The 26,483-nt window shown below is 43.0% G+C and overlaps 4 protein-coding genes across 10 annotated transcripts; all 4 read left to right on the top strand.

The window, feature by feature from the left end:
• Positions 1-183: 183 nt before the first annotated feature.
• On the top strand, positions 184-913 carry LOC108055022 (uncharacterized). Its single transcript, XM_017138192.3, has 2 exons — positions 184-324; positions 386-913. The coding sequence occupies exons 1-2, from the start codon at positions 290-292 to the stop codon at positions 825-827; spliced, it is 477 nt and encodes a 158-aa protein (XP_016993681.3). The 5' UTR covers positions 184-289; the 3' UTR covers positions 828-913.
• A 1,122-nt stretch (positions 914-2,035) lies between these two features.
• RagC-D (Ras-related GTP binding C/D) lies at positions 2,036-3,878 on the top strand. Its single transcript, XM_017138292.3, has 5 exons — positions 2,036-2,227; positions 2,320-2,790; positions 2,860-3,078; positions 3,138-3,280; positions 3,335-3,878. Exons 1-5 carry the CDS (start codon positions 2,225-2,227, stop codon positions 3,654-3,656), a joined length of 1,158 nt encoding a protein of 385 aa, XP_016993781.1. The 5' UTR covers positions 2,036-2,224; the 3' UTR covers positions 3,657-3,878.
• Positions 3,879-4,842: 964 nt separating this feature from the next.
• On the top strand, positions 4,843-14,887 carry kermit (PDZ domain-containing protein GIPC-like protein kermit). 3 transcript variants are annotated; one of them, XM_017138240.3, is made up of 2 exons: positions 4,843-4,984; positions 13,371-14,887. In XM_017138240.3, the coding sequence occupies exon 2, from the start codon at positions 13,485-13,487 to the stop codon at positions 14,496-14,498; it is 1,014 nt and encodes a 337-aa protein (XP_016993729.2). In that variant the 5' UTR covers positions 4,843-4,984; positions 13,371-13,484; the 3' UTR covers positions 14,499-14,887. The 3 variants fall into 3 exon arrangements, with proteins under 3 accessions (XP_016993729.2, XP_016993731.2, XP_016993730.2); XM_017138242.3 differs by lacking the exon at positions 4,843-4,984 and adding an exon at positions 12,278-12,428; XM_017138241.3 differs by lacking the exon at positions 4,843-4,984 and adding an exon at positions 12,687-12,826.
• Positions 4,843-25,331, top strand: Lpin (phosphatidate phosphatase LPIN). 5 transcript variants are annotated; one of them, XM_017138235.3, is made up of 12 exons: positions 4,843-4,984; positions 18,598-19,022; positions 19,505-19,713; positions 19,780-19,917; positions 19,995-21,107; positions 21,558-21,657; positions 21,800-21,928; positions 22,023-22,203; positions 22,261-22,472; positions 22,535-23,035; positions 23,108-23,211; positions 23,555-24,166. In XM_017138235.3, exons 2-12 carry the CDS (start codon positions 18,843-18,845, stop codon positions 23,916-23,918), a joined length of 3,231 nt encoding a protein of 1,076 aa, XP_016993724.3. In that variant the 5' UTR covers positions 4,843-4,984; positions 18,598-18,842; the 3' UTR covers positions 23,919-24,166. The 5 variants fall into 5 exon arrangements, with proteins under 5 accessions (XP_016993724.3, XP_070070200.1, XP_070070198.1 ...); XM_070214099.1 differs by lacking the exons at positions 4,843-4,984; positions 23,555-24,166 and adding exons at positions 15,833-16,045; positions 24,634-25,331; XM_070214097.1 differs by lacking the exon at positions 4,843-4,984 and adding an exon at positions 15,833-16,045.
• Positions 25,332-26,483: the final 1,152 nt, after the last annotated feature.

The following is a 26,483-nucleotide window of genomic DNA, read 5'->3' as shown; positions in this document are numbered from 1 at the left end:
GTAGTATCATTTAAAGAATCCTGGAATGGCCAATAATTCAAAATATCAAGAAAGGAAGCTATTATCTTCGATATAATGTTTAAATAATGCCCCTAAGGTTATTTAAGAATTCAGAAATTCAAAGTAATTTTTATTTTTCCTGTGTTTTTTTGTCTCGTGCGATATTTTTGTATGCCACCGATATATCGTTGTTCTACGTGCCGGCAATAAATTTCTCACATCTCTAATCACACTCGCTCAGCTGTTTTACCAATTTTGTTATGAAATTTGCCTGAGTTCCACACTAAAAATGCTGCGTTTACTGACAAAAACACGAGCCCTGCGGTGAGTTTTTATAAACTCAAGATCCTAAGTAATTCGATGTACTAATTTTCTGATTTCGCAGGCAACTGGTGCCAGCCAGTGGTGCTACTTCACCTGCAACCCGCTCCTACGCTAAAAATCAGGGAGCAGCTAGCCAGAAATCGGAGGACGACATGGTCAGCAACGAGCCCATCAAGTTCTTCGGCAGCCAGGCGGCCACTTGGCGGGCCAAGGACACAAGGAGCGGAGGCAGCGAGGAGTCCCTGTGGTACCAGCCCTACGTGATCTCCGCCAGCTTGGGCGCCTTCCTCCTGTACTTCTGTGCTCTGCGCGAGGAGAGCGACATTGATCTGCGGCTGGAGGGCAACTTGTACGACCATGTCAGCGGCCTGGAGGAGGTTCAGCTGACTGTCAACTACAAGTACAACAAGGAGCATGGACTGGACACCACGGAGCAGGAGAGTCGGCTCAGGGAACTGGGCATCGATCTGGGCCAGTTGGACGCCAAATTGGCGGCCCAGTAGTTTTAGAGTTGGTTAATTGTACGTTCTTTGTTTCGTTAAGTGAGCAAGCTGCTTCAAAATAAACATTTTTAGAAACTGAAACTAAATGCATAGTTCCATTCTTAAATATAAAAAATCAAACATAATAATAGCTTTCCTTTTTACTTATTTTTTAATATTTATTTCCATTTTCTTACATCTATTTTACAAGTATTCACAGTGGTAATAATTGCTTGTAATATTATTGAAAATATTTTGGTGAAAGAAGGAGGCAGGCGTACTTTAGCATCCTGGACTGCTGATGATGATGGATCTGCGTATCCCTCTTTTGCTAGACTGTCCATTGCAACATCATGGTGATAATCAGGTGACACACCAACCAATCTGCATCTCGGTTAGCGTGAAGTGAAACAGCCATCGCAAGGGTAAGGCCGCTTAGCAAAAGAACGGCCATAAACTTCATGTTGAGCAGACTGTATTGAAATGAAAACTGATCTGAGGAGGGTCCTTTCTGGGCCATTAAGTAGGAAGAGCAGGTAGGCAGTTGTCAAGCGTAGATTTAATTTTTCCAGGGAAATTGGGAAATTTGGATTGGTTTTTTTGGGAATCGTTTATGGATTTCCTTCGGGATTTTCTTAGAGATACATATGCTAAATGGTTTGCTTCGTAATTGATCAAGGATTTGCTATGAAATTGAAAATAGTGAAGGAAAAAGAAATATCAAAAATAATATTTATTTTCGGTCTAAAATAGATGTTTTCAAAAAATAATGCTTTAAAACAAGAGTTAACAATTATAAAAATTATTTTAAGCCATTATAGAAAAATGTCATTCTTAAGATTTTTTTGAAATCAATTAAAAAAATACTATTTATTATGTAGATTGCGCATTTTAAATTGACGGATATGTGTCCAAAAAGTCGCTAAAAGTAAAATGTGTATTTTAAAGATCTACAACAATATTTAAAAATATTGGCAGGTAGTGGCAATAAACCCAATAAATATGTTACTTTTTAAGAAATCGGTCTTGTTGTCAACTTTGACCTAATTATTTGTAATTAGGTCCCAAAAAACACAAGATTACTAGAGGAGATCGAGTCTTTTAAATGTTTTTTTTTTAATGTTTTAAATGTGTGTTAAATTTAAAAACGATTGGATTTTCCAAAATGTCATCGCTTAGTGAGACCAAACTCTGGTAGTCGCCCCCAGCTGATTGCTATCGATAAGAACAGCTGAGCTGCATAAGCAGGTGTGCACACACTGTGATTCCGATAAGAAACCCGCAGGAAAAGTAGAAAAAGTAAACTGATCCCGACCGCTATATCCATTATCTGTGCGTTTCATGCACACGTCCGCTGACACACAGCCGTCTCCACCCCCAAAAGCAGATTCCAGTGGAGGGCGCAAGACTCCGACAGCATGGTGAGTAGACAAAGAAGCCCTATCGCGCAGTGGCCCCCGCCCATCGCAGCCGCCTGATTTGCATCCAATCACGCATTTTCACGCCTTTTCAGAGCTACGATGACGACGACTATCCGGCGGACACGTTCCCCAAGGATTTCGGCTACCGGGCGTACAACCAGGATGGCCTCGAACTGGAGCCCAACGCAACGGGCAGCAGCGAGACCAAACCGCGCATTCTGCTAATGGGAATGCGCAGATCGGGCAAGAGTTCCATCCAGAAGGTGGTCTTCCACAAGATGTCGCCGAACGAGACGCTCTTCTTGGAGTCCACCAGCAAGATCGTGAAGGACGACATCAACAACTCCAGCTTCGTGCAGTTCCAGATCTGGGACTTCCCCGGCCAGATAGACTTCTTCGAGCCGACCTTTGACTCGGACATGATCTTCGGCGGCTGCGGAGCCCTCGTCTTCGTCATCGACGCCAAGGATGACTACAACGAGGCCCTGACCAAGTTCAAGAACACAGTGCTGCAGGCCTACAAGGTGAACCAGCGCATCAAGTTCGAGGTGTTTATACACAAGGTAATATCCGTGATTTAAGCGCTTATCGGAGGTGATAGATAACCCAGTTACCACCTGCTCGCTTCCCAGGTGGACGGCATCAGCGACGACTCGAAAATGGAATCGCAGCGGGATATCCACCAGCGGTCGTCGGATGACCTCAGCGAGGCTGGCCTCAATCAGATTCACCTGAGCTTCCATCTGACCTCCATCTACGACCACTCGATCTTCGAGGCCTTCTCCAAGGTGGTGCAGAAGCTGATTCCACAGCTGCCCACGCTGGAGAACCTGTTGAACATCTTTATACCAGTATGTTGGATTGGCTTTTTAGGTTTCTAGCTATATATCTTATACCTCAATCTTTGCAGAACTCTGGCATAGAGAAGGCCTTTCTGTTTGATGTCGTTTCTAAGATTTACATAGCCACGGACTCCTCGCCCGTAGACATGCAGACCTACGAGCTCTGCTGCGACATGATCGACGTGGTCATAGATCTGTCCAGCATATACAGGCAAGACAACTTTATTTCTTGAATTTACCGGATTTTACATTGTTTTTTTTGCAGCTCCGAGGAAACGGCCTTTGATAGCGGCAGCTCTAGTCTCATCAAGCTGAACAACAACACGATACTCTACCTGCGGGAGGTGAACAAGTTCCTGGCTTTGGTCTGCATACTGCGCGAGGAGAACTTCAACCGGCAGGGCGTGATCGACTACAACTTCATCTGCTTCCGGGACGCCATCAGCGAGGTGTTCGAGCTGCGGCTGAAGCGCCAGAAGCAGCTGGAGAACAACGACCAGGACGACGACGATCTGGTCGACGAGCAGACCCTCATTCGCCATGGCCATGACGCATCGGGGATGTCGCGAGCGCAGCCGATCAATTAGGCGCCCTCCAGCTTCCAGCGGCGAGCCCCATTTATTTCCCCCTATGCTACTTCTCTGTGGACACTTCGATTCCAATTTGTACGTTCTCTTTCGTTATATCTGCTGTTACTTTTGTCTACTGATACGTTAAGGCGCCACTCTCACAGAGCAGCGTAACAAATTGCCCAGCGGTTGAAATTAATGATAATACTACCAATAAATATGTCTATTTTTAAATACAAACGTGGGTCGGCATTTGATAATATCGTTTTAAAGGTGATTTTAAGAAGAGGTGGGTGTGGCTACTTAATATTTTTATTAAAGCTAGTGTTTTTTGTTTTAAGGCTTGGGGTTTCCATTTTTTAACTGTTTAAATAAGTTTTTGTACTTCCTTTGTATACTTATCCTTAACAATTATAGATTCTCTTCTTTACAAGAAGGTATTTAAAATGAGTTATATTATTTCTGAAATGCTATAATTTAAGCCCAACAAGAAATAAGTGTACAAAAACTAAAAAAAAGTATTATCTTAGATTGTTTTCGATTTTCTTTGATACTCCTTCCTGGTTTTTGAAATGGACAAGATAAAGAGATCTGGGAAATAATATTTATTACAATTTCAAATCAGTTTTCATTTTAAATCCCAACCCGACAAAAACCAAATGGAGTCATGCAGATTTTAGTCAAGTTTCGAACCACAATGACTCGATAAATCCCTGCCATTATCGATGTTTCCCCACCCCTATCCACATAGCTGGCCACACTGGCGCTCAGCTGTTCTTTTTGTTGTTGTTTTTCCATTTCTCCAGCGCGAGTTCCGAAATTTCCGAGCGCATCGCAGCGATAATTTCCCGGGGGTTAGTTAAATAACGCTTACTAGTTTAATTAGCCAATTGTGCACCGACGTCGTGGCCCAAATTCAATTTCAACGACCGGGCGCTAATCGTTAAAGTCGCAACAGTAAAACGTAAAATAAAAGGCAGTTAAAAAGAAAGAGAACCCTGGAAAAAGTGGTTAATGTGTGTGTATTTGGCGAGCAGTGGCGGAGCACTGAAAAAACCAGTTAGTTCGCAGTGAAAGAGATTCAATAACGTGTTGGGGGAAAAAAGAAGAACAAATTGTTTCGAGTGTGCGAGGCGACGACGACGACAAACAACTGGTCCGGTACGAAAAAAGTCCGCTTTCCTCGCTCATTAGCGGTGCTTTCCTCGGGCCCACGATCCCAGGTTATCCAAAGTCGACTGGAAATCGGAATATCGGAATCGGCGAGACCTAAAACCGGGCTATCATTATCCGCAAATTGATATATATGCAGGTGCATCCTCATCAGCATCTCAATCAACTGGCAGGTGCGTACTTTTCGCAACTTTCGATATTATTATACTCGTCTGATCGGGTCTTTCGGTCTCCATCTCTATCCATCTCCCTCTGGTGCGTGGTGTCTACTGTGTCTAATATTCAACACATTTCATTGTCTTTCGGTTATTGTTAACACCCTACGTGGTGGAGCATCTTGGCCATTCATTCAGTCGGCCAGTTCAGTCCCATTCATTTGCCTAACATACAAATTTTTTTATTCAACCTACCAACAAATAAAGTGAAAGGTGCGCGGCACGCGTTTCCCATCTTTTGTCTTGCATTTCGCTTCGGCAGCCAGGAAAGCGAAATCGTTCTTAGTCATCAGGATTTTCGGGGGGTGGAATCCAGAAGGAAATATACCGCCTGGCAACAGGCAAGAATGTCACAAAAATCATATTAATCCCGTTGTACTTCAAAAAATACATAGACTTTTTCGGGAATTCTATACGTACATCAGGATTTTTGAGGGTGAAAATGAGCCCAAATCAAAGAGATAATCTGCCTGGCAACAGGCAAGAAAAATCAACGAAAGTATATTCTTGAATTTGTTGTAGTTATTATTTATCGATTTTTATGTTGTAACAAGGAAAAATACCAAATTTAAAATTGCAGATGTCTCTGAATAATGTATTTTTATAGAAAAAAATCACATCTTATCAAACTTATCAGGTGAAATTTATAGAAGATAGTCCGCCTGACAGACTCAAGATAAACCGGTATTGACCCCACGTTAATATTGATTTTTGCAGCTGCTGCAGCGGCTTAATCATTAGTTTTGTTTTACCACGACAAGTGTTTCGGCGGCACCACACCCACTTATGTCAGAGGGAAAAGCGTAAGCGGAAATGATTTCATACACCGAAACCCACCCCGAAAAATGAAAACACATCGTGTTGAAACCGCGTTTCCATGCTTTATGGCCATTGCCTGCCCCAAGTCGCTTTTCCTCGTTTTCCGCTTTTATGTTGAGGTTAGGTCTCCGAATCCGTCTGACTTTTCGGGGTGCCGGCTTCTTTGCGTCGTCGCAAAAGTATGTTGGATTTCGGGGGGTGCAAAACACTCGTAGCATGCTTTTGCTTTTCCTCTAAATTTCACGGCCGAATTGATTTTTCCAGCATAAACATTAAACATTACAAAACGCTTCGCAGAAATGGCGATAATAAAAGCGTCTTTTCATTTTCGCACTCAGCACGCACATCGAGATAATTATTACCGCTCATTGCCGTTTTCCCTCTTACAAAACTGCGGTGTTAATGCAACCAGCACGTGCGTTTACGACTACGCATTGAATTTTCCGATTTTCAGTTTCTATCTCGCCAGCAAAATTCTCACCTGGTCCCCACCGAAAAATGGGGAAACGAAAGACGCAACCATGACCAAAGAAATTCAAAACTTGAGCAATTTGTAGAAAAATTAAGGTGTTAACTAACCGTGAAGTTGGTCAGTGGGAAACCCAACGAAGATGCTCTAGCTTAGAGCTTATACAGAGGAAAAAGTATCACCCAGAAATGTTTTGGCTTAATTTATCATATCCAAATTAATTTAGATGTTTGATTTTAATTGTACCTTTGTAATGTACCAAAAAAATACCTCAATATGTCCCTAATTTCTGGAACTCGAAGGTTTCTGATATAAAAATATGTTTGCGTTTTAGAAATATTTATGTTTAAATAGGACATTATCTATTTATAAATATTTTCCATGGTGTAGTTTCGGCAGACTCGGAAATTGTTTGATCGATTCGATTCCTTCGTCTGCTTCCGCTCCACGGCTATCGCTATCGGCTGGTGCCTTTTGCCCTGCCATTCGCCACTTGCTAACAGTTGTTTTCCTACGTGAGCAGCGCTCAGATACTCAGATACTTTTCTCCATGGATGCGATTCATTGTTGTCCACTCCACGCTCTCCGTTCTCCAGCTCTCCAAGCGGAAGCAACTCCATTTATGTAAATTGCTTGCGTGACATTTCAATGCGACCGGGCGCTTTATGAAAAGCTGGAGCGGAATGGGTCGAGCGGGATGAGGAGGAGCGTCAAAGAATCAGCTCCATTGTTGGATATCTCGAGTCCAGGGTTGCCAACGGCCCGCCAACATTCGCCAATCAGTTTAACTGTGCTTTTTTATGGCCGCACTTTGCGCTTCTTTTTATGCCAATTCATAGGCGCACATGTGCAATATCATTGCACTAACGTTTTTCCAATCAGCTTGGGATGATATACTTGGAATTAGTGTGAATGAATCTGCATGTTTTCCATCTGCATGATGTTTTTATTCTCCTCTTTAATTACACAGATTTTCTTACTTGCTTCATGTCTTTAACATGTGATACCGTATAGAAACCTTCGTTTTTTACTCTAAGGGATCGCTGGAAGATTTGCATCTACTTGGTTTTAACCTATAATTAGAAATTGTAAAAACATAATAAAGGTTTTACTCATTTGGAGTTTAATATTTTATACTTAAACGAAGAATACATTATAGAAATTTTTAAAAATTATTTACTATATCGTGCACTTTCCGCTTTAATGTTCTAGAATTTCCGCTCCGATTTCATCTGCATAATTTGTGAACTGGTGAAATAGGCAACAATAAAAGCCATACAACCTTCAGATTACCATTTTCAGAGAAATGTTACAAAAAGATAAAAACTCATAATTGGTTTTATTTTGTGGGGCTGCGTAAACTTGGCCCAAAACAAACTTTACCACGGGTTTTCGGCTTTAATTCGTTTGCTTAATTTGCTTTTTTCGGGCTCGCGGTTCAGCGAGGTGAAACGGTTAAATGTTTTCAAAACTGCCCCAGTGTTTTCCTTTCGCCATGTGTCTATGGCTTTGCGTGTGTTCATTGTTATTTCGGTGTGCCGCCCCTCCGGTGTGTGTGCATTATGCTAACTAAACCCTAATGTCGGTGCCCGGGTGTTTTTAGTGCTCCACATTAGTGTATCGTATAGGCATAATATGCCCCATAAAGGGCCATTCGATATATTTGAGCCAGGGCTGCAATAACTCGCACTCCGAGTTCATTGCACTGGATCGCCCAATCATAGAGCAACGGACTCTTTGTTGGGACCCTAGTCGAGGGAAAAAAAGCGGTTCAAAAAGCGACCATAGCAAATGGAAAATGTCAGCAAATTATGAATAATGCAGTGAAAAATACAGGAACCACAGAAAAACGTGATTGGAAAATGCCACAAAAACAGTGCATAAATAATACTTACATATTATCGGGCAGGGCGATGCGACATTTAAAGCTTTTGCTTCGCCCACAGCCCATCTGAATCATCAGTGGAAAAGTGTTAAGCGTTGTAGTGGTTATTTGTTTGTACTAGTAGGTTTTCGTTTGGCAACTGATACTTCTGTTTGTTTGTAACTGGAAACTAACCGCCCGATGTCACTGTTTATTTATTCATTAGCATCTCTACACAGAAAACAAAAATGTTTAAATTTTGATTTTTTTATTACAAAATCAATTTTATACTTGCCACTTGTTCTTGAAATAAAACTGATAAGTTTCTTTTTAAAATGATATTAAGCTTTTACTATGTAAATGCTTAAAGGTTGTGAGTAGTTGCGATTTTTAATAAAATTTGTTTAAATTTATTGATTTATTTAGTAAAAATATGAAATCGTATAAATTAAAATTGATCGTTGAATATGTAAAACTGATATGGTTTAAATTTTTCTGTGTAGCGTTTTTTTGATTCCATTAGCTACGGCAGCTCAATTTTCTGCTTGTCTCCGTGCCTTTGCCCACAAAATGTTGACTTTTCGAATTAAGTTTCACCGTTAGCAAAGATCAGGCGGTATTCGCTGGATTCTCGCCTTTCGGCAGCGTTACCGGTGATTTTCGCATTCAGTCGAAACCAGAGAGAACGCTATAGTCGGGTGCCCCGACTATCAGATACTCGTTACTCAGCTAAAGGAAGTGCGAGGCAGATGGAGATTTAAAACTTTGATCGCACATAACTTTTTAACGAATAGTCCGATTTGAAACATTTCTTCTACATTTCGATAGGTTGATAAACACAATAAAACTGCATTTTTACTTTAGAGGTGTGGTCGCCAGACACCTTTTAAAATCCTTTAAGGCGATTGTGGGCGTTAGAGGGGGTGTGGCACTCGGCTGAAACAAACTTGCGCTGCGTAAGAAGCCCAAGAATATGTGTGGGTAATCCGAACGTTCTAGCTTTTGTAGCTTCCGAGATCTTAGCGTTCATACGGACAGACAGACGGACAAGGCTAGATCGAATCGGCTAGTGACCCTGATCAAGAATACATGTGTGAACTTTATAGGATATGCTTCCTTCTAGACCTTACATACTTTTGCACGAATACAATATACCCTTTTACACTACGAGTAACGGGTATAAAAATTGACCTAGTCAACGAAATGGGAGATCCGCGATCGCTGCTCTCTCTCTCTCTCCGGAGTAAAAAACTTGTTCGTAAAGCTTTCGCTAAGCTTTGCGAAGCTTTATTGAACTCTCTTTATAAAGAGAAGGTTCTCTTCTGATATTTTGTACATACAATTATTTTAGCAGAGACGTCTCTTTGCACCTTTTTGTTTGTGACATTGACTACACTACTTGTGGTTTTGTTGATACTGTAAACATTGGAAAAAGACTAGCCAACCTTTGGGTTCCCAAGGTTTACCAAATCTAGACTTCGGGGATGAAAGTTGAACCCAGATACGTACACAATGCGGAATAAAAGGAAACGATGTTCAAAATACAATTGCCACGTACAGCAATGAATAAATGTAGGTATGTATTTCATCCAAAGTTCACTTTAAATTGAGGGCCAGCGCTCACCTTTCTCCTCATTTCTCCCTAGTTTTGCGAATACTATTAAGTAGGTACTTGGTTGTTTACAAACTTACGCAAACCAAAAAACAAACTGGGTGTTTGACAGGGCGACAATGAATAAAAACAAGTGCAACGTCGATTGCAGCAGATAGCTTGATTGATAATAGGAATTGCATGACGGAGAGCGCAAGTGGAAAATTAAATACCCTTTAGATTTAGATTTCCCTTTTTTAAAGTACTTCTACCATAACAACAAGGAACATAACATATGTTAATCATTCATTTTTATTTTTATAGTAAAATTCAATTAATAAAATATCTTTAAAAAGACAATATTTCAAAACACAGTTGGAGTTATGGAATTATACTATTTTTGGCTATTAAAAAAAAACTTTCTTCCGAGTTCTATAAAAGGATCCTTAAAGCCAAGAAAGATATGATCATCAATATAATTGATTTACCTACATACATATGGGAGTATCGGGAATTAAAAATAAAAGGCTTTTATTCCCTGAGCAATTCATTCCACTTGGTTCATAAAAAGAATTGTCTGAGCAGAGAGTGCAAGAACAATATGATTCCCCTGGTGAGGGTATAAAAAACTTGGCGCCCTAAAATAGTGTCGCTATCCAATTCCCCACGCGCGTGTCAATCGTGCAATAGTGTGCGTATATATTTGATCACGTATTCCGTATTTATATGACTTGTTTTTATTTTGTAATGAAAAACAAGTCAATAATTAAACACTGTGATTATTAACACAGCTTCTAAAACTTGCTAATACTCCCTTACAAGAAGAGTTTAGGTAATTTAGCCTGTGGTATAGCACCCCCCTTGTAGATCTATACCCGATCCGTTGAAGTAAACAATCGCACGTATTGTTGTTTACTCATTTGCTATCCCAAGTTGTTATTTTTAAGTGCACTTTTTCAGTAATTTGACAAAAGCCATGTGCACTTGTTGTTGCGGCCCGTTGTTGTTTACAGCAAATTAAAGCTCTTTTACATATCCATCCCACAATACTCTACGTTCTGAGCGTCGAGCCCACCGATTGCGACCAATAGCAGCCAAGTAAACAAGCTGCGGGCAAAGCAAAACAACACCATCAGCCGGCAACGCGGAAGCAAATTTGTTTACGTCTTATCCATGCGGCAATTAGAGATCAGAAAAACAGAGTAGGGAGCTCATATCGGAATAGTTATGGCTCAATATAGAAGTCAACCCACTCCATAGTGTTGTTGCTTTTTGTGGGAAAATGCTTTAAAAATCTTTACCTTACCAGTGATAATATTCAAGTCCTGAAACTACAATTAAATCGATTTTATGAACAAAAAGTAAAAAAAAAAAAAAAAACATACAAGAGAGTCAACAAACAAGAAAGACAACAATGGAAAAAAGGGTTAATGTTGATACTTTCAATTGTTTTTAGTAATATAAATTAAGTAGCAACTTAAGTTCATCAAGAGGTTATAAAACCATTCAAAGATAGGATCCTTAGATAAAAAAAAAAAAAAAGTTGAATAAAAAACAGGTGTTTCTATAATAAATAAATCATGGACCCATGTTGGGTAAAGATAAAAAACCAATAATTTCCCTCCCTCCGTTTATGTGAGACAAAAACGAGTTGATTGAACGAAGAAATAGCTGAAATGTCAACACTGCCCCCCAGCTAATGACCCTGGGTTTTTATAATTTACGATAACTTTTGGGCGGGTTTATGTGTATATCTTTTTCTTGCCATCAACTTGTAGCTGAAGCAGACTTTTTCGGATAGCAAGATCATCGCACCGGTTTCTGCTTTCCGAAGGGGGCCTGCCCTCTCAGCCGGCTTCCGCCTTTGGGGGCACATTAAATTCTATGCTTCACCTCAACTGCGTAGTTCGTTTAGCCGGTGCCATATAGTGCTGCCATATAGTATCTGCCGATGTATGTCAATCTATATGTTCGCACATACATATGAATGGTTGAGTGTCAGCATATGAACGAGTATTCTTGGTCTGTTAAGGCGCGAGCAACTCACGCGCTCTCAACTATTTCGACCTTGATGGGACTAGCATTATCTATCCACTCGCTGTTGTTTTGCTTGTTATGACACTCTGAATATATTACATTGTAGAACCCGCTTGCACATATACTTATAGGTATATATATATGGGAATGGAGATACATATGAATGAAGGGGCTCGTCTCATGTTGTTTTTCTCGATTGGGATGTGTGTAACATGTTTTAATTAAGGCTGAGAGAACCAGTTATCGTACGTTACTGAAGGAAAGGCAGTTCAGTAGTATTTAACTTTGCAGCTTAAATTTAATGTTTTAATTATAACTGGGAATGGAAACTTATTATGCGATTTAAGAGAATTAATTCGAAAACTAAACCTTCTGGTATAAAGATCTTAATGCCATACGATGTTGGTTCAGTGCTCCACTCTTTCAAAATTGATCAAAACAAATTAAAGAAAACAATGATGTTTGTATCAAAAAAATCAAAGGAAGCATGGGGCTTAAATTTCTCTAAGCCTTTTTATTTAAATGACTTCTCTGCTTCGATCAAAATTTTAGTGTGTAAATGCAACTCTTCAGATCTAACAGAAGTACAAGTTCAAGCGCTGTGCCGGCTTCATTCCCTCATGTACGTACAATTAGCGAAGATGCGGAGGTTCATGAACTGCAGCTTTTCTCCAGCGGAAGTGCATAGGAGACACACGAACATATAGGGGAATAGGGAGGGGAACTGACTGCCATCAAGTGGCCACCTTCGGCCGATGGTTCAGTTCATATTGACGGACTGCTCCGGACGGACGTGGACAGGGAGCGGAAACTGTGCGATAAACCCTCGGTTCCACCCGTATCTTTTGCCGAGGCTCTTATCTTGCAAAGTTGTCTTATCGGGCACACACAGTCAATCTTATCGCAGCACCAGAAAGTCGGGGGAAAAGTAGTGAAAAGCAGCCAGCTCAGTGTGACTAGAATTGGTTGGAATTCAATGTGTTTTTACGCAGCTCGTCCATGTTATGCTGCTTCAGTAGGGTAATAATTCATCAATTGATTACCAAGTTGACTAACTAGTTATTAGTGAGAGTGTTTATGTTTTTAAGACCCCCCACTTAAGAACTACTCGTTAAGTGGTAAAGCTTTGACACGTGCCTAACCTCAAATAACAGAAATATTAAAACAGTGCGACTGACTTAAATTTTAAGCAAGGACCGGTGATAAAGTTAAATTAAAGTAAAACCATTCTAATCTGGCTATATCGAATTCTGATTCATTGATTCCGAAAAGCGGCCTTGGTATTTCCACTTCCCGTTTGCAATTTACGACCTATTTGAACCGACAAACCGATTAGATAAACCCGTAGCCTGGTGGTGGGCTGTACTTTACAGTGTTAACTCTGTACGCACACAAAAAAAAACACATACTCATCCCCCAATTAATCGCTACTAACTCACCAGCCTATGACTAAGTCCAAGTTTAAGCAACTGCCACCACAAATACCTATGTACTAAACGCAACGCCTAACACCAAGTGTAATCGCCTAATCGCAAGAGCATCCCCATTTCTTCTACGCACACAGATCAGGATCAAGAGCAAGGTAACAGGCATTGGACGAAACCACCATCACTACATGTCCCACAACTAGAGTCCGTTTTCTCCAGGCCAAGGACTAACTAAGGACACCTAACCCATCATGCCGCTCTTCACGAGAAAATCACCCAAACAGGGATCCACCGCAGATGGGGGCTCCCAGTTCGGTAGTCGCTCCTCCATGAACTCCGGATCTTCGCAGGGCAGCCACATCAGCAATAACAATAACAACAACGGCATTCCGGAGAAGACGAAGCCACCGCTGGTCTTCCACTGCCAACTGGCCCACGGCAGTCCCACCGGCCTCATCCATGACTTCTCCAGCGTTCGAGAGCTATACCAGAAGATAGCCGAGTGCTTCGATATATCCGAGAAGGACATCCTCTTCTGCACCCTCAACTCGCACAAGGTGGACATGACGCGTCTGCTGGGCGGTCAGATCGGCCTGGATGACTTCATCTTTGCCCATCGCAAGGGTCGTCCCAAGGAGATTGAGATTGTAAAGTCCCAGGACGCCCTGGGTCTCACGATCACGGACAACGGTGCCGGCTACGCCTTCATAAAGCGGATCAAGGAGGACTCGATTATCGATCGCATCGAGCACATCTGCGTGGGCGATCACATCGAGAAGCTGAATGGCCAGAATATGGTGGGCAAGCGGCACTACGAGGTGGCTCGCATGCTGAAGGACATAGCCACCGGCGAGACCTTCACCCTCCGCCTGGTGGAGCCGGTGAGGAGCGGCTTCCAGGGCATCGGACCGCGCAGCCAGTCGAGGGCGTCGGGATCGGCGGGCGGGAAGAACTATGGGAGCGGCAAGGAGACGCTGCGTTTCAAGGCCAATGGCAATGCCCAGATCGAGCCGCAGTTCGATGAGGCGACAGTGGCCGGGATCGAGGCCATCAACAATCTGCTGGAGTCCTTTATGGGAATCAATGACACGGAGCTGGCGTCCCAGATCTGGGATTTGGGCGATCAAAAGTCCAACTCGATGGACTTCGCCGAGGCCATCGACAACTCGGACCTGGAGTCCTTCGGCTTCACGGATGACTTCATCATCGAGCTGTGGGGTGCCATAACGGATGCCCGGCGCAAGTCCACGACCAGTCCCAAGTAATCGAAGTTTCGGACGCATTTCACTTTGCCTGTTTAATGGGGCCCAATAAAACCATTGAAACGAGGAGTTGTTCTTAGTAATTGCTATTATCTACTATCTACTATCTGAATATGTTTTGTTTTAGAGCCTAGTTATATTTACCATATATCATGCTACAATCCCATATACAAACTTATGTCGTCTGCCTTTGCCAATTATTTAGTTATTTGTATTCTTCACGGTAACCTATTTATTATATATACATATTCGTTCAGATGGACGGGAAGATGTGTTGAGGCATCCATACTATATATTTTTGGTACAATTTGTTCGATGTACATACGTATAACTATATTTCTTTAGTTTTATCATTTAAACAATACAAATACATTTAAATTATTTAAATCATATATGATTTTGTTTATTTGTTTTAATTTCGATTATTATTGTTATCTGTTTTGGTAAGTTTGTTTATTTGCTCGGGTCTTTAAGTACAATTTGATTCATAAATACGAACTATTAGTTTGTCGTGGGCGGCGTTATCTTTTGTTGGCACCGATCGTATGGCATTCGGAAAATATTCCACAGTCCCCAACTGTGACGAATTGTTTGGCTGTTTTTCTTTTAGCGTTTTTATTGTCTTCCTACCATTTGCTTATATAGTCGAGCATATTTTGACCATGGATCATTTGAGGACTCATTCGAGTCTATATTCTGTAGCAGACTTCCTGTACCGAAAGAATATCTAGTCAGAAAACTGAAAACATTTCCAGTGACGTAGATCACACCATCCCACAATGACGCTTTTTCTGGGGTCCCAGACTCCGATCGGATCATACTCATACTAGTAAAAATTTTTTTATTTATTACACGTATAGAGCTTTCGATTGCGCATAAACAGCTGCTGTTTGGCGTGCGAGCAGCTGATAAGCACAGTTATTAAGGCTTGCCAAAAGAGCGAGAGAACGAGAGAGGGAGATTTGCACACCACTTACTCGCACACATGCTTATATACAGTGGGGGTCATTCTCATAAGAGTGTTATTAAAGTCAAATATTTAATGCAAGGGAAACTTAAACACCTTAATTTTTCAACCATTTTCATTATGTTTTTGTATGTACAAAAGAAAAATGTTTAAGAAAAGATTTGGTGAAACGAAAATGAGAGGGTGGCTATTGTTCCGACCACCGCTGTTTGTACATAGATATGCCATGGCAACAAGAGTTACATGACTTTCCGGTTTTACAGGTTTGTTGCGAAGCTTCTGCTCTCTTTTCGCACGCTCTCGCGTTCTCTCACTCACACTCGGGCACCTGCCTAATTCGATTAGCCGCACCGCTCCAACGCTCAGTCTTCACTCTTCAAAGAGACCTCGAGCGAGCAACAAGTGAACGGAAGAATCCGAGCAGGGAAGAATCAGAAAGACCGAAGAAACACACAAGAACTCTTTAATAATATTGTGAAAAAGAAACGAATTCAAAATACACGGAAAGCAGAGTGATTCGCCATAGTTTCGCTAGTGTTTTCAAGGGCACCGATTATACAGCTGTGCTGAAATTTTGTGCCAGGTAGTGATGAATTCGGATTACATACCGAGAACCAACGGATTATATTGAAAATTTCCATTATACTAGAGATCGGTCGAGAACGTACGCCTGCAGACGTATTCTTGGCAAGATCTTTGGTTAGACTTTGTGCCCGTGTTTGTTTGTTTGTTCGCCTATTTTTTTTCGCTACATTCGCATTCCCCCGATTCCGATTCCCTGGACTTTGATCGTGACTCAACACAAATCAGCAAACAGCCGCAGACCCAGACCCATTAAAATGCATAATATAACTAAACTCGTCGCGAAATTGAACCAATCTGCTTGGATTTAAATTTCGATTTGGTGCGGGAACAAAGTTTGCGTGTTGTATTGTGCACTGACAAAAATGAATGCTGAGTTTGAAGCTCAAACGTGTTAGTTCTGTTGTTTTATAGATTGTCAAGCTTCCGTTTGAAATCTTGGGAAACACAAATGACTTTTGTGCAGCGTTATCTTTCGAGTCATGAAGTTTTTGTTTGGAAACCCGAGTTCTCCTTTGTGCCTTTGTCTGGATATACACACACATAGCTTCTCCCGAAGTTGGCCCCATTCTGGGGTTTCTTTGTTACTTACTGTCGTTACTCTTGTTACCATCGGCTGATTTCCATGTGCTTCATCGAATGTTGTTTTGCTACCCGCATTTGGTTTACCTGGCTCCCCAGCTTCGCAGGTGAAAGTGAAGCGGGGCCGCAACGCGTGACAGATGGCGTGATGTCTGCTGTTCGAGTGGTGCGTGCAATTGTAGGACTCCCGATTAGGTCCCCCTCCTTTCGTACACGGCAAGAAAAGCTATCAGCCAAGTAGTCGAACCCAGGGTCAAAATAGCTCGTATGTGAGTCATTCACTTCTAAAAATTAAAAAGTAAATATTTCCTACGAGATTATTTCAACATAGCAGTATACAAACAACTTTATAAACATTTAATATTCCTTATCTTGCTTTAAATTAAATTTACAGTTCAATAAAAGTTTGATTAGGTATATTTATAGTTGAAGGAGATCTCGAAAATATTTGGGAAAATAGAAAGAAATGTATAGGTTAGATACTATCAAAATAAACCAAAATATACAAAGGATTTCACTTAAGAATAGCCTCTTTTTGATAACAAATATATAGTATAGGACATCTAACATAAACTTGTTGTTAAAAGTAATTTAGTTGATATAACTCAGCGATTCAGACAACAAAGAATCGAATTTCTGCCTATTCAAATCGATCGGGGCTTATCTAGCAAATTCTTTCGAATTCCCAGCCAGGCTAAATAAAATAATCTCGCCAGATTGTCGAGTGTATGAAGTGCCGATATCGTTGACCGTTGGCACGACTGCCAAAAGCCAAAAAATCTAGCAATTATTGTTTGTTGAATTCGCTTAATTATTGTGCAATGTTGGACATTGAACTCCATGGCTAGTTATTAACGAACTTGCTCGCCTATACATATTTCCAGTTGTAAAGCCCGCGTTCCACTCGATATCGCGTGATGTCTTTCGGTGTCCATGATTAATTCATACTTATAGTGTGGTCGAATGTGTTTGTGTTTCGTGGGGTTATTTATTCTGTGTTTTATCATTCGCGAACAGTAGAACACGCCACTGGTGTCGGTAACCGCCGTTGATAAGCGGCGTTCGACTGGGTTTATCGCCCCAATTCATCGGCGGTGACACTCGTAAATAGTTTTTATCCCAGATAAGCCGAAAGTCGAAAGTACCTTCAGCGGGGCCGACAGCCCGTATAATATTATTTACCCGCCTTTCCAAGTTTAATCTTGCCTTGAACTTGTTGTAAATAAACTTAACCGCGTGCAGGGAAAATTAAATTGATTACAATTAAGCGATATTCGAGCAAGGACAACTTTGGTCAAAATATTAATACAACTTTAGGTTGTTTAAAAAAAATTTATTTCCTTTCAATTTTCAACTAGGAAATACTTTCTACCTTGATTTGATGAAATTATTAGTTTAACCCCTTTCAAATTTGTGAAATTTTGTTCTCACTTTATCTACCCCAAAGTTAGGATGATAATTAAAAAGTAATACCCATCAGTAGCGAAGCATTTACAAAAACTTTTTAGTGTATACTTCTCATTTCAAAAACTTCTATTACCGCTATTTTCTCTACTATATTAAGGGAAAATTTGTTCTTTAGTCCGGTTGCTATGACTGTGACCCCAAGTGTTGAATATATTATAGGTAGCTGCTTTGTTTATTCTCGACGTCACGTCCGCCGTTTGGCAACATTTCAGCGTAATGTACTGCATGTTGCCGGCGGTCAGCAACACATTGCTCGGTGGCTTTGTCTCTGGTCTATAGGAGGAACTCACCTTGACTTTGAGCAGCGCGCGAGAGAAAGAGGAACGGGGTTAAAAATAAATTCAGGTGCATCGTTGGGGCTTCCAAGCACAGGATGCCTTCTGATGCAATTTGTCTATTTTCTTCAGCCGACGCTCGCCGTTGCCAAGCCGAAATAAATGTCGGGAAAAATGGTTTATGGCCTATACAAATTACTCATGACCGTTTCCGCTTTGCCCTTTACAGTTGCCGTATCTCCGAGGCGTTTCGGGTCCAAAGTATCGCCTAAAACATCGCAGTGCCGATTCCTTCGTCAATAAGCGGCGCATTTGACCGCCTGCCAATAAAAATGGCTGCCATATAAGCACACACCACGGAGGCAACCACACAAAGTCGGAGCTTTGCGATTAGACAAGCAGATTTCGGGGAGTTCAAGGAGAGATCCCCATCCGCAGCAGTAAGGAAACACCGAAACACCAAGCAGACCAAAGATGAATAGCCTGGCGCGGGTCTTCAGCAACTTCCGCGATTTCTACAACGACATCAATGCGGCCACCCTCACGGGAGCCATCGATGTGATCGTGGTGGAGCAGCGGGATGGCGAGTTCCAGTGCTCACCCTTCCACGTTCGATTCGGCAAACTGGGAGTGCTGAGGAGTCGGGAGAAGGTGGTATGTATTAGCTTTCAAATTCTAATAACTTTTTTGTAACTACGAAATTATGTAATGTGAACTAAACTATTAGCAGCAAGATGAATTATAAGTTTTGGCAAAGTTGTGATGATCTCATCTGTATCTACAACTAAGGGGAAATGTTATTTCTAACGGAGAAAATCAACGTTAGAGGAACTTGGAATGTAGTAACCGATGATTAAACGTAATGAACTTTGTATCTAGGCCCCAAGATATGCATTTATTAAATATCACGAGTGTAAAGTGTTTCTAAAGGGGGCATTGGCCAGAGGTCTTATCATATTTATATCTTATAAAGTATGCAATCAGAATAATTAAAGAAATTATGATATATGCAATGCAATAAGTAATAAGCACAATGTATAAGTACATAAATTCAGTTGCGAATTCCGGAAGGAACACATTAATTCCAATGTAAGCGATTTTTAATTACATATCTACGATCTCCATCATTCATTCAGGTGGACATTGAGATCAATGGCGCACCCGTCGACATCCAGATGAAGCTGGGCGACTCCGGCGAGGCCTTCTTCGTGGAGGAGTGCCTGGAGGATGAGGACGAGCCGCTGCCAGCCAACCTGGCCACCTCGCCCATCCCGAATAGCTTCCTGCAGTCGCGGGACAAGGCCAATGACACTATGGAGGACATCAGTGGAGTGGTGACCGACAAGTAAGTAGAACTCTCATAGTTATCCAACAGCCCAGACTCATCCGGTCACTTGCTAAATCATTTTAGAAACGCTAGCGAGGATTTGCTCCTGCCCCTGCCGTTGCCGCGACGCAACTCCATTGACTTCTCCAAGGAGGAGCCCAAGGAAGCCGCCGTCGAGGGCGGCAAGTTCGAGAACCAGGTCTCGGATTACACGCAGCGCAGGTACACAAAGCCTTTTCATACCCCGGCTAGCCATGTAAATATTCAAATAACTGCTACCTTGAATCCATCCGAAACAGACACACGGACAACACGCTGGAGCGTCGCAATCTGAGCGAGAAACTCAAGGAGTTCACCACCCAGAAGATTCGCCAGGAGTGGGCCGAGCACGAGGAGCTCTTCCAGGGCGAGAAGAAGTCGACGGAGTCGGAGCTGGAGAGCCAAAGCAAGGCTTCCAACGAAGCTGAGACCGAGAAGGAAGTGCAGAAGGAGCAGCCCAAACCAGATTTAACCCTAACTCCGGTCACGACCAGCGAGGCCACCAAGGAGGTGTCCAAGAGCAAGACCAAGAAGCGCCGCAAGAAGTCGCAGATGAAGAAGAATGCCCAGCGCAAGACCTCCTCGAGCAGTTCCGTGGGCAGTGCCGCCGGCGGTGATCTGCCCTCGGTGGAGGCGCCATCTCTGGGTGTTAGCAACATCGATGAGGGTGATGCCCTAATATCCAGTGCCACCAACAACAACAACAACACCTCCTCATCCAATGATGAGCTACCATCGGCTCCTCTGGTCACCGCCCGCACTGGTGACGATAGTCCTCTCAGCGAGCTGCCCCACACGCCCACGACCAATCCCCGTCTCGATTTGGACATTCACTTCTTCAGCGACACGGAAATTGCCACTCCCGTTGGCGGTGGTGTTGGCGGATCGGGACGCGCCGCCGGCGGACGTCCCTCGACTCCCATTCAGAGCGACAGTGAGCTGGAGACAACGATGCGGGACAAGCGGCATGTGGTGGATGACGAGAATGCCGCCTCGTGGAATTGGGGCGAGCTGCCGACGCCGGAGCAGGCCAAAAACGAGGCCATGAGCGCCGCCCAGGTGCAGCAGAGCGAGCACCAATCGATGCTGAGCAACATGTTCAGCTTCATGAAGCGGGCCAATCGGCTGCGCAAGGAGAAGGGCGTGGGCGAGGTGGGAGATATCTATCTTTCCGATCTGGATGCAGGCAGCATGGATCCCGAGATGGCGGCCCTGTACTTCCCCACACCCAAGTCCAAGGAAACCTCGCCGCCGGAGGAGGATGGCGAGAGCGGCAATGGCACCAGCCTGCCCCATTCGCCCAGCTCGCTGGAGGAGGGTCAGAAGAGCATTGACTCGGACTTTGACGAGACCAAGCAGCAGCGGGACAACAAGTGAGTAAAACCATAGAATCCCTAATTATACCCGTTACTCGTAGAGTAATCGAGTCGATCTAGCCATGTCCGTCTGTCTGTCCGTATGAACGCTGAGATCTTGGAAACTACAAAAGCTAGAAGGTTGGGATTTCCCACACATATTCTTGGGCTTCCTACGCAGCGCAGGTTTATTTCAGCCGAGCGCGACGCCCCTTTTAACGCCCACAATCGCCCACTAACGATTTGTCTGGCGCCCACATCTTTAAAGATTTCCGAAAAGTATAAATGCAGTCTTGTTGTGTATTTTTATACCTTTCGAAATGTATTTTCAAATCGGACCATTCATTAAAAAGTTATGCGCAATCAAAATTGTATATATCCATCTCCCTCGCACTCCCTTTAGATAGTTGGGACACCTACCCGACTATAGTGTTCTCTCTTGTTCTAATTGTAATCCTCTTCTCCCAGATACTTGGACTTTGTGGCCATGTCCATGTGCGGCATGTCGGAGCAGGGAGCACCGCCCTCGGACGAGGAGTTCGATCGCCACCTGGTCAACTATCCAGACGTAAGTATTCAACCAAAGCCCAGCGCTATGTTCTGTGTGTGTGTCTAAGTTCCATGCACTTCACTGCGCCCCCCACGCACTGCATCCCGCCTTGTTAACCAGTCTCTTCCCATGCCACGCCCTCATTTGCACCTGTGCGCAGGTGTGCAAAAGCCCCAGCATTTTCTCATCGCCTAACCTAGTCGTACGGCTGAATGGCAAATACTACACCTGGATGGCTGCATGTCCCATTGTCATGACAATGATCACCTTCCAGAAGCCACTAACCCATGTAAGTTGGCCCCGAGCCAAGCCTTTTGTGTGCTACCTCCGCCTTATTCGCTTCTCCCTTTTAACTGGTTTGGATTGTTACTTATTCCTGAAAGGATGCCATTGAGCAGCTGATGGCCCAAACGGTGCCTGAGGATGAGAAGCCGGAATCGGCCGCCCAGGCTGACAATGTGGGTCAGACCAAGCGCTACTGGTGGAGCTGGCGGCGCTCGCAGGATGCGGCACCCAACCAATTGAGCAGCGTTCATGGATTGCCATTGGGCAAGGATGAGAAAGGTACAGTTAAACTTTATTTTGGTGTGCGGCCAACCTAACTGTTCTAATCTCCTCCAGATGGCGATCAGGCAGCGGTGGCCACGCAAACCTCTCGGCCCACCTCCCCAGACATCAGCGATCCCACGCTGAGCAAGACCGACTCACTGGTGAATGCGGAGAACACCTCGGCCCTGGTGGACAACTTGGAGGAGCTGACCATGGCCTCCAACAAGAGCGATGAGCCCAAGGAGCGCTACAAGAAGTCGCTGCGCCTTAGCTCGGCAGCCATCGTAAGTTGCGAAATCTATTTTATATAGAAATGGATGTATAACCATTCCCTTGACTCCTTCAGAAAAAACTAAACCTCAAGGAGGGCATGAACGAGATCGAGTTCAGCGTGACCACCGCCTATCAGGGAACGACGCGCTGCAAGTGCTATCTGTTCCGCTGGAAGCACAACGACAAGGTGGTGATCTCCGACATTGACGGCACCATCACGAAGTCCGATGTGCTGGGCCACATTCTGCCCATGGTGGGCAAGGATTGGGCGCAACTCGGGGTGGCGCAGCTCTTTTCGAAGATCGAGCAGAACGGCTACAAGCTGCTCTATTTGTCGGCCCGTGCCATCGGTCAGAGCAGGGTGACACGCGAGTATCTCCGGTCGATCCGGCAGGGCAACGTGATGCTTCCCGACGGACCGCTGCTCCTAAATCCCACGTCCCTGATCTCGGCCTTCCACCGCGAGGTGATCGAGAAGAAACCGGAGCAGTTCAAGATCGCCTGCCTGTCTGACATTCGAGATCTCTTCCCCGACAAGGAGCCCTTCTACGCCGGTTACGGCAATCGCATCAATGTAAGTGTAATTTTGACCTTGAAATGTAGAGCAGTAATTGTAAGATTACATCTCTTTGTGATTCTCTTCCAGGACGTGTGGGCCTACAGAGCCGTCGGCATTCCCATTATGCGCATCTTCACCATCAACACCAAGGGCGAGCTGAAGCACGAGCTGACCCAAACATTCCAGTCCTCGTAAGTAGCGATCCGTCGATACCCTAGCCTAGTGTTAGCCGTAAATGCACATGTGTCTCTCCCATGTATATGGTTCCGGTGTTGCTCATTACTGAACTCATGCCACATCCGATAACGTTAACTAATTCGCAAAAACCCAACAAACGCTAATTGGCTCAAGTCGAATTAACTCCATCACGTAACGCTAGGTGTTTCTAAGCCGTATGAGTGTACTTCCTATCTGTGTAGTATCTATCCATTGTACTACCCCAAAACGCACCCCACTCAATCAATCAATCAATCAATCGAAATCGAAAAGCCTGCCGAATTCAATTCAAGCATTTTGGTTGTCAAATTTACACAGTGGCTACATCAATCAGTCGCTAGAAGTCGACGAGTACTTTCCCCTGCTAACCCACCAAGATGATTTCGACTACCGGACGGACGTCTTCGACGACGAGGAGTCGGAGGATGAGCTTCAGTTCAGCGACGATTACGACGTGGACGCGGAGCACGGTGCGAGTGAGGAGAGCAGTGGGGATGAGGATGAGGACGATGACGAGGCCCTCTACAATGATGATTTTGCCAACGATGACGATGGCATCCAAGCGGACGCGGCCTCCGGCGACGAAGAGTCGGCCGATGTGGGTCTCATAATGCGAGTCCGCCGCGTCTCCTCCAAAAACGAGGTCATCTTGGCCTCGCCCCCCAAGTGGTTAAATTCCTAGACATAGCTCCAGTCCTGTCCCAAAGCCGAAGGTTGTGCAGCTTGCAAATTGTGATAAGTTTTCTAAGAGAGAGAGAGTTAGGAGTGTCCTATATATGTCTGTGCCTGATGTGCCAGGTCCGCGAGCTCCAAGTTCGCCGACCAGTTAAGTTTTGAAAGTATTCTGCTCCCAGCAGGTCTTTATGTCTAGTTTTAAGGATGACAATTATGTGAAATACCCAACAAAATATACCTTTCATTTCGCTGTGATGGCAATCTTTTATTTATCTGTATGTGGCATGAGTTCTGAGCTAGATCCGGTAGTTAAATGTAGTTACAGTATATATGTAGACGATCTTTTCTATAAAACGAACATTTATATCTTTTATCTGCGTGAGTATGGTATTCTATAGATCGTGTTTCAAAAATGTAACTGCTTAAAAAGTGCAGTATATCCCAAGGCGTCCGCGATAGTCTAGCGCAGCCTAAAACCTCTTCGCCGCAAAATTAAAAAAAAATGGATGCTTTTAGGCTGAAAAAAACTGGTCACTCTAAAATAGAATCGATAAATTCTTTACAAAACAAACTCTTTACAAATTGAATTTGAAGCAAATCTGGTCACCCTAAAATTAGAATTTAAGTTTGAAACTGAGGAAGAAGAAGAAAATTGTGAGATTGATGCACAGCCCTTAATGATTCATATAATCTCATGTGTATTTCTTGCATTATTTTTTCAGATACTGCAGCATGACGTACATTGTCGATCAACTGTTCCCGCCGGTGAAACACGACGAGGCCTCCGCCGAGTTCTCCAACTTCAACTACTGGCGCGACCCCATCCCCGACCTGGAGATCCCCGAGCTGGAGACGGCACTGGTGCCGCCGAGCAGCAAGGTGGACATCGCCACCCTGCGACCCATTCCCGAGAAGTGAACTGGTTCCTTAGCACCCTAACTATACTATAACCATATTTATACGGATATGCAACACACTCTATATAGCAGATAGCGCTTTTCCAATTTGTTTGCTTAGCTTCAAACCCTCTAGATGTGCTTACCAAAAATGAAATATCTATAACTTTGCATAAGCTTAGCCAGGATTCACGATTGCCTTGGTTTCATTATCATTTACCTTTCGATCGTTTCTAGTTAAATGGGTGGATTTAAGTTTTAATCAAAATTGAGTTATTATTATTACTATAGTAAGTTCCTTTGAGACTCCTGCAGGTTCTTAGAAGATGCATATTCCAAACGGCGTATGGGAGTTGTGATTTTCGATTTCATTATTTTTCGTATGTGATCATTTAAATTTAGTTCATTGTGATGAGGTTTTTATTTGGAGTTTTTATGAAAACTGTGCTTTAGACCTATGTATACTTAACTGATAGTGTTTCAATACAAATAAATGCTTCAAATTCAAAGAAAGCCGAAATAAACACGTCTCTGTTTGTGATTGGGAAACCACCTGTCTGGCACCTGATATATGATATACATATAGATGAGTGGACTTGGGAAGGCACTCAATTCCTATGGAGCCACTCATGTTGCAGTGGAAAATTTTCGTGTGTGGCTGCAAAAATCGAGGGGCTGGGGGCACATCTATGACATCGAAGGGTGGTGTGTGCGTTGGCGAGGGAGAATTTCATTTGTCAACGTAATTTTGCCAATTCAATTAATGCTCATTTAATGCAGAGCAGAGCAGACCGACCGGCCGACAGCATACACATTGGCGTACAAAGGCCCACGGACAACGAAGTGGGCAGCTTAAGTGACCACAAATGGTCGGTCATGCAAACTCAGTGGCAGATCCACAATGACTTTTTCTAGGGGGCAAACTCTCCCAAAATAGGCGAGTTTTAAAAAACAGATTTTTCAAAAGTCTTGCCTTCGAATTGACCGCACTAATATCTTTTAATTTTCCCATTTAAATTTTAAAAGAGAGAGAAATACGCAGTCCAAATATGAAAAATTCTATGCTTATTTAATTATATTATTTGGGATGTTAACTAAAATCTTCCTATCTTTAAAATAGTGGGTATAAAATATGTTAAATGTAATATTTTTTGTAAATTTTTTAGTCCAATTGTTAATATTTACGGGTTTCAAAACCGTTTCTTAAGGTACTCCAATGTTGAGAACGTGTACCGGAAATTTGAATGGGACTAAGAGATATAAGTCAAGTTCTACATAAAATCTTAAGGTCGCAATAATATTGACACGCGAGCCATTCCAGAGGAACCGCAAATTAGGATTTACACGTTTTATGAGTACATTCAGATTTTAAAACATAATTTGCGGTTAAATATTCCGTGTTGCACTGTGTTAACTCTTTATTTGATTGTAAATTAAGAAATGAGCACACCTTTACAACGACACTTGTTTAATTTCTGTAAAACTTTTAGAAAAAGAGCCGATTTATCTGGAAAAATATGATCTATTTACACCCTCTGTCATATACCCCACCCATGCAAAAGATCTGGAAAAATCTGATCTATTTACACCCTCTGTCATATACCCCACCCATGCAGAGCTCATTTATGTATAGTTTATAGAAGTCGCTTGCCGCCCCTCCAGACAAACAATTGAAA

The sequence above is a fragment of the Drosophila takahashii genome, chromosome 2R (genome assembly GCF_030179915.1).
Source record: "Drosophila takahashii strain IR98-3 E-12201 chromosome 2R, DtakHiC1v2, whole genome shotgun sequence".
NCBI lineage: Eukaryota > Metazoa > Arthropoda > Insecta > Diptera > Drosophilidae > Drosophila > Drosophila takahashii.
Note: the sequence above shows the minus strand (reverse complement) of the source record. Positions and strands in the feature narration are given on the sequence as shown.

What these genes read in the sequence shown, in the direction of transcription:
- Lpin (XM_017138235.3), top strand. Translation starts at nt 18,843, where the DNA reads ATGAATAGCCTGGCGCGGGTCTTCAGCAACTTCCGCGATTTCTACAAC. An exon ending in TGAGGAGTCGGGAGAAGGTG is followed by an intron (nt 19,023 to 19,504) that starts GTATGTATTAGC and finishes TCATTCATTCAG; the next exon opens with GTGGACATTGAGATCAATGG. An exon ending in GCCTTAGCTCGGCAGCCATC is followed by an intron (nt 22,473 to 22,534) that starts GTAAGTTGCGAA and finishes TGACTCCTTCAG; the next exon opens with AAAAAACTAAACCTCAAGGA.
- LOC108055022 (XM_017138192.3), top strand. Translation starts at nt 290, where the DNA reads ATGCTGCGTTTACTGACAAAAACACGAGCCCTGCG. An exon ending in ACAAAAACACGAGCCCTGCG is followed by an intron (nt 325 to 385) that starts GTGAGTTTTTAT and finishes CTGATTTCGCAG; the next exon opens with GCAACTGGTGCCAGCCAGTG.
- RagC-D (XM_017138292.3), top strand. An exon ending in TCGAGGTGTTTATACACAAG is followed by an intron (nt 2,791 to 2,859) that starts GTAATATCCGTG and finishes CTCGCTTCCCAG; the next exon opens with GTGGACGGCATCAGCGACGA. An exon ending in TGTTGAACATCTTTATACCA is followed by an intron (nt 3,079 to 3,137) that starts GTATGTTGGATT and finishes CAATCTTTGCAG; the next exon opens with AACTCTGGCATAGAGAAGGC.
- kermit (XM_017138240.3), top strand. Translation starts at nt 13,485, where the DNA reads ATGCCGCTCTTCACGAGAAAATCACCCAAACAGGGATCCACCGCAGAT.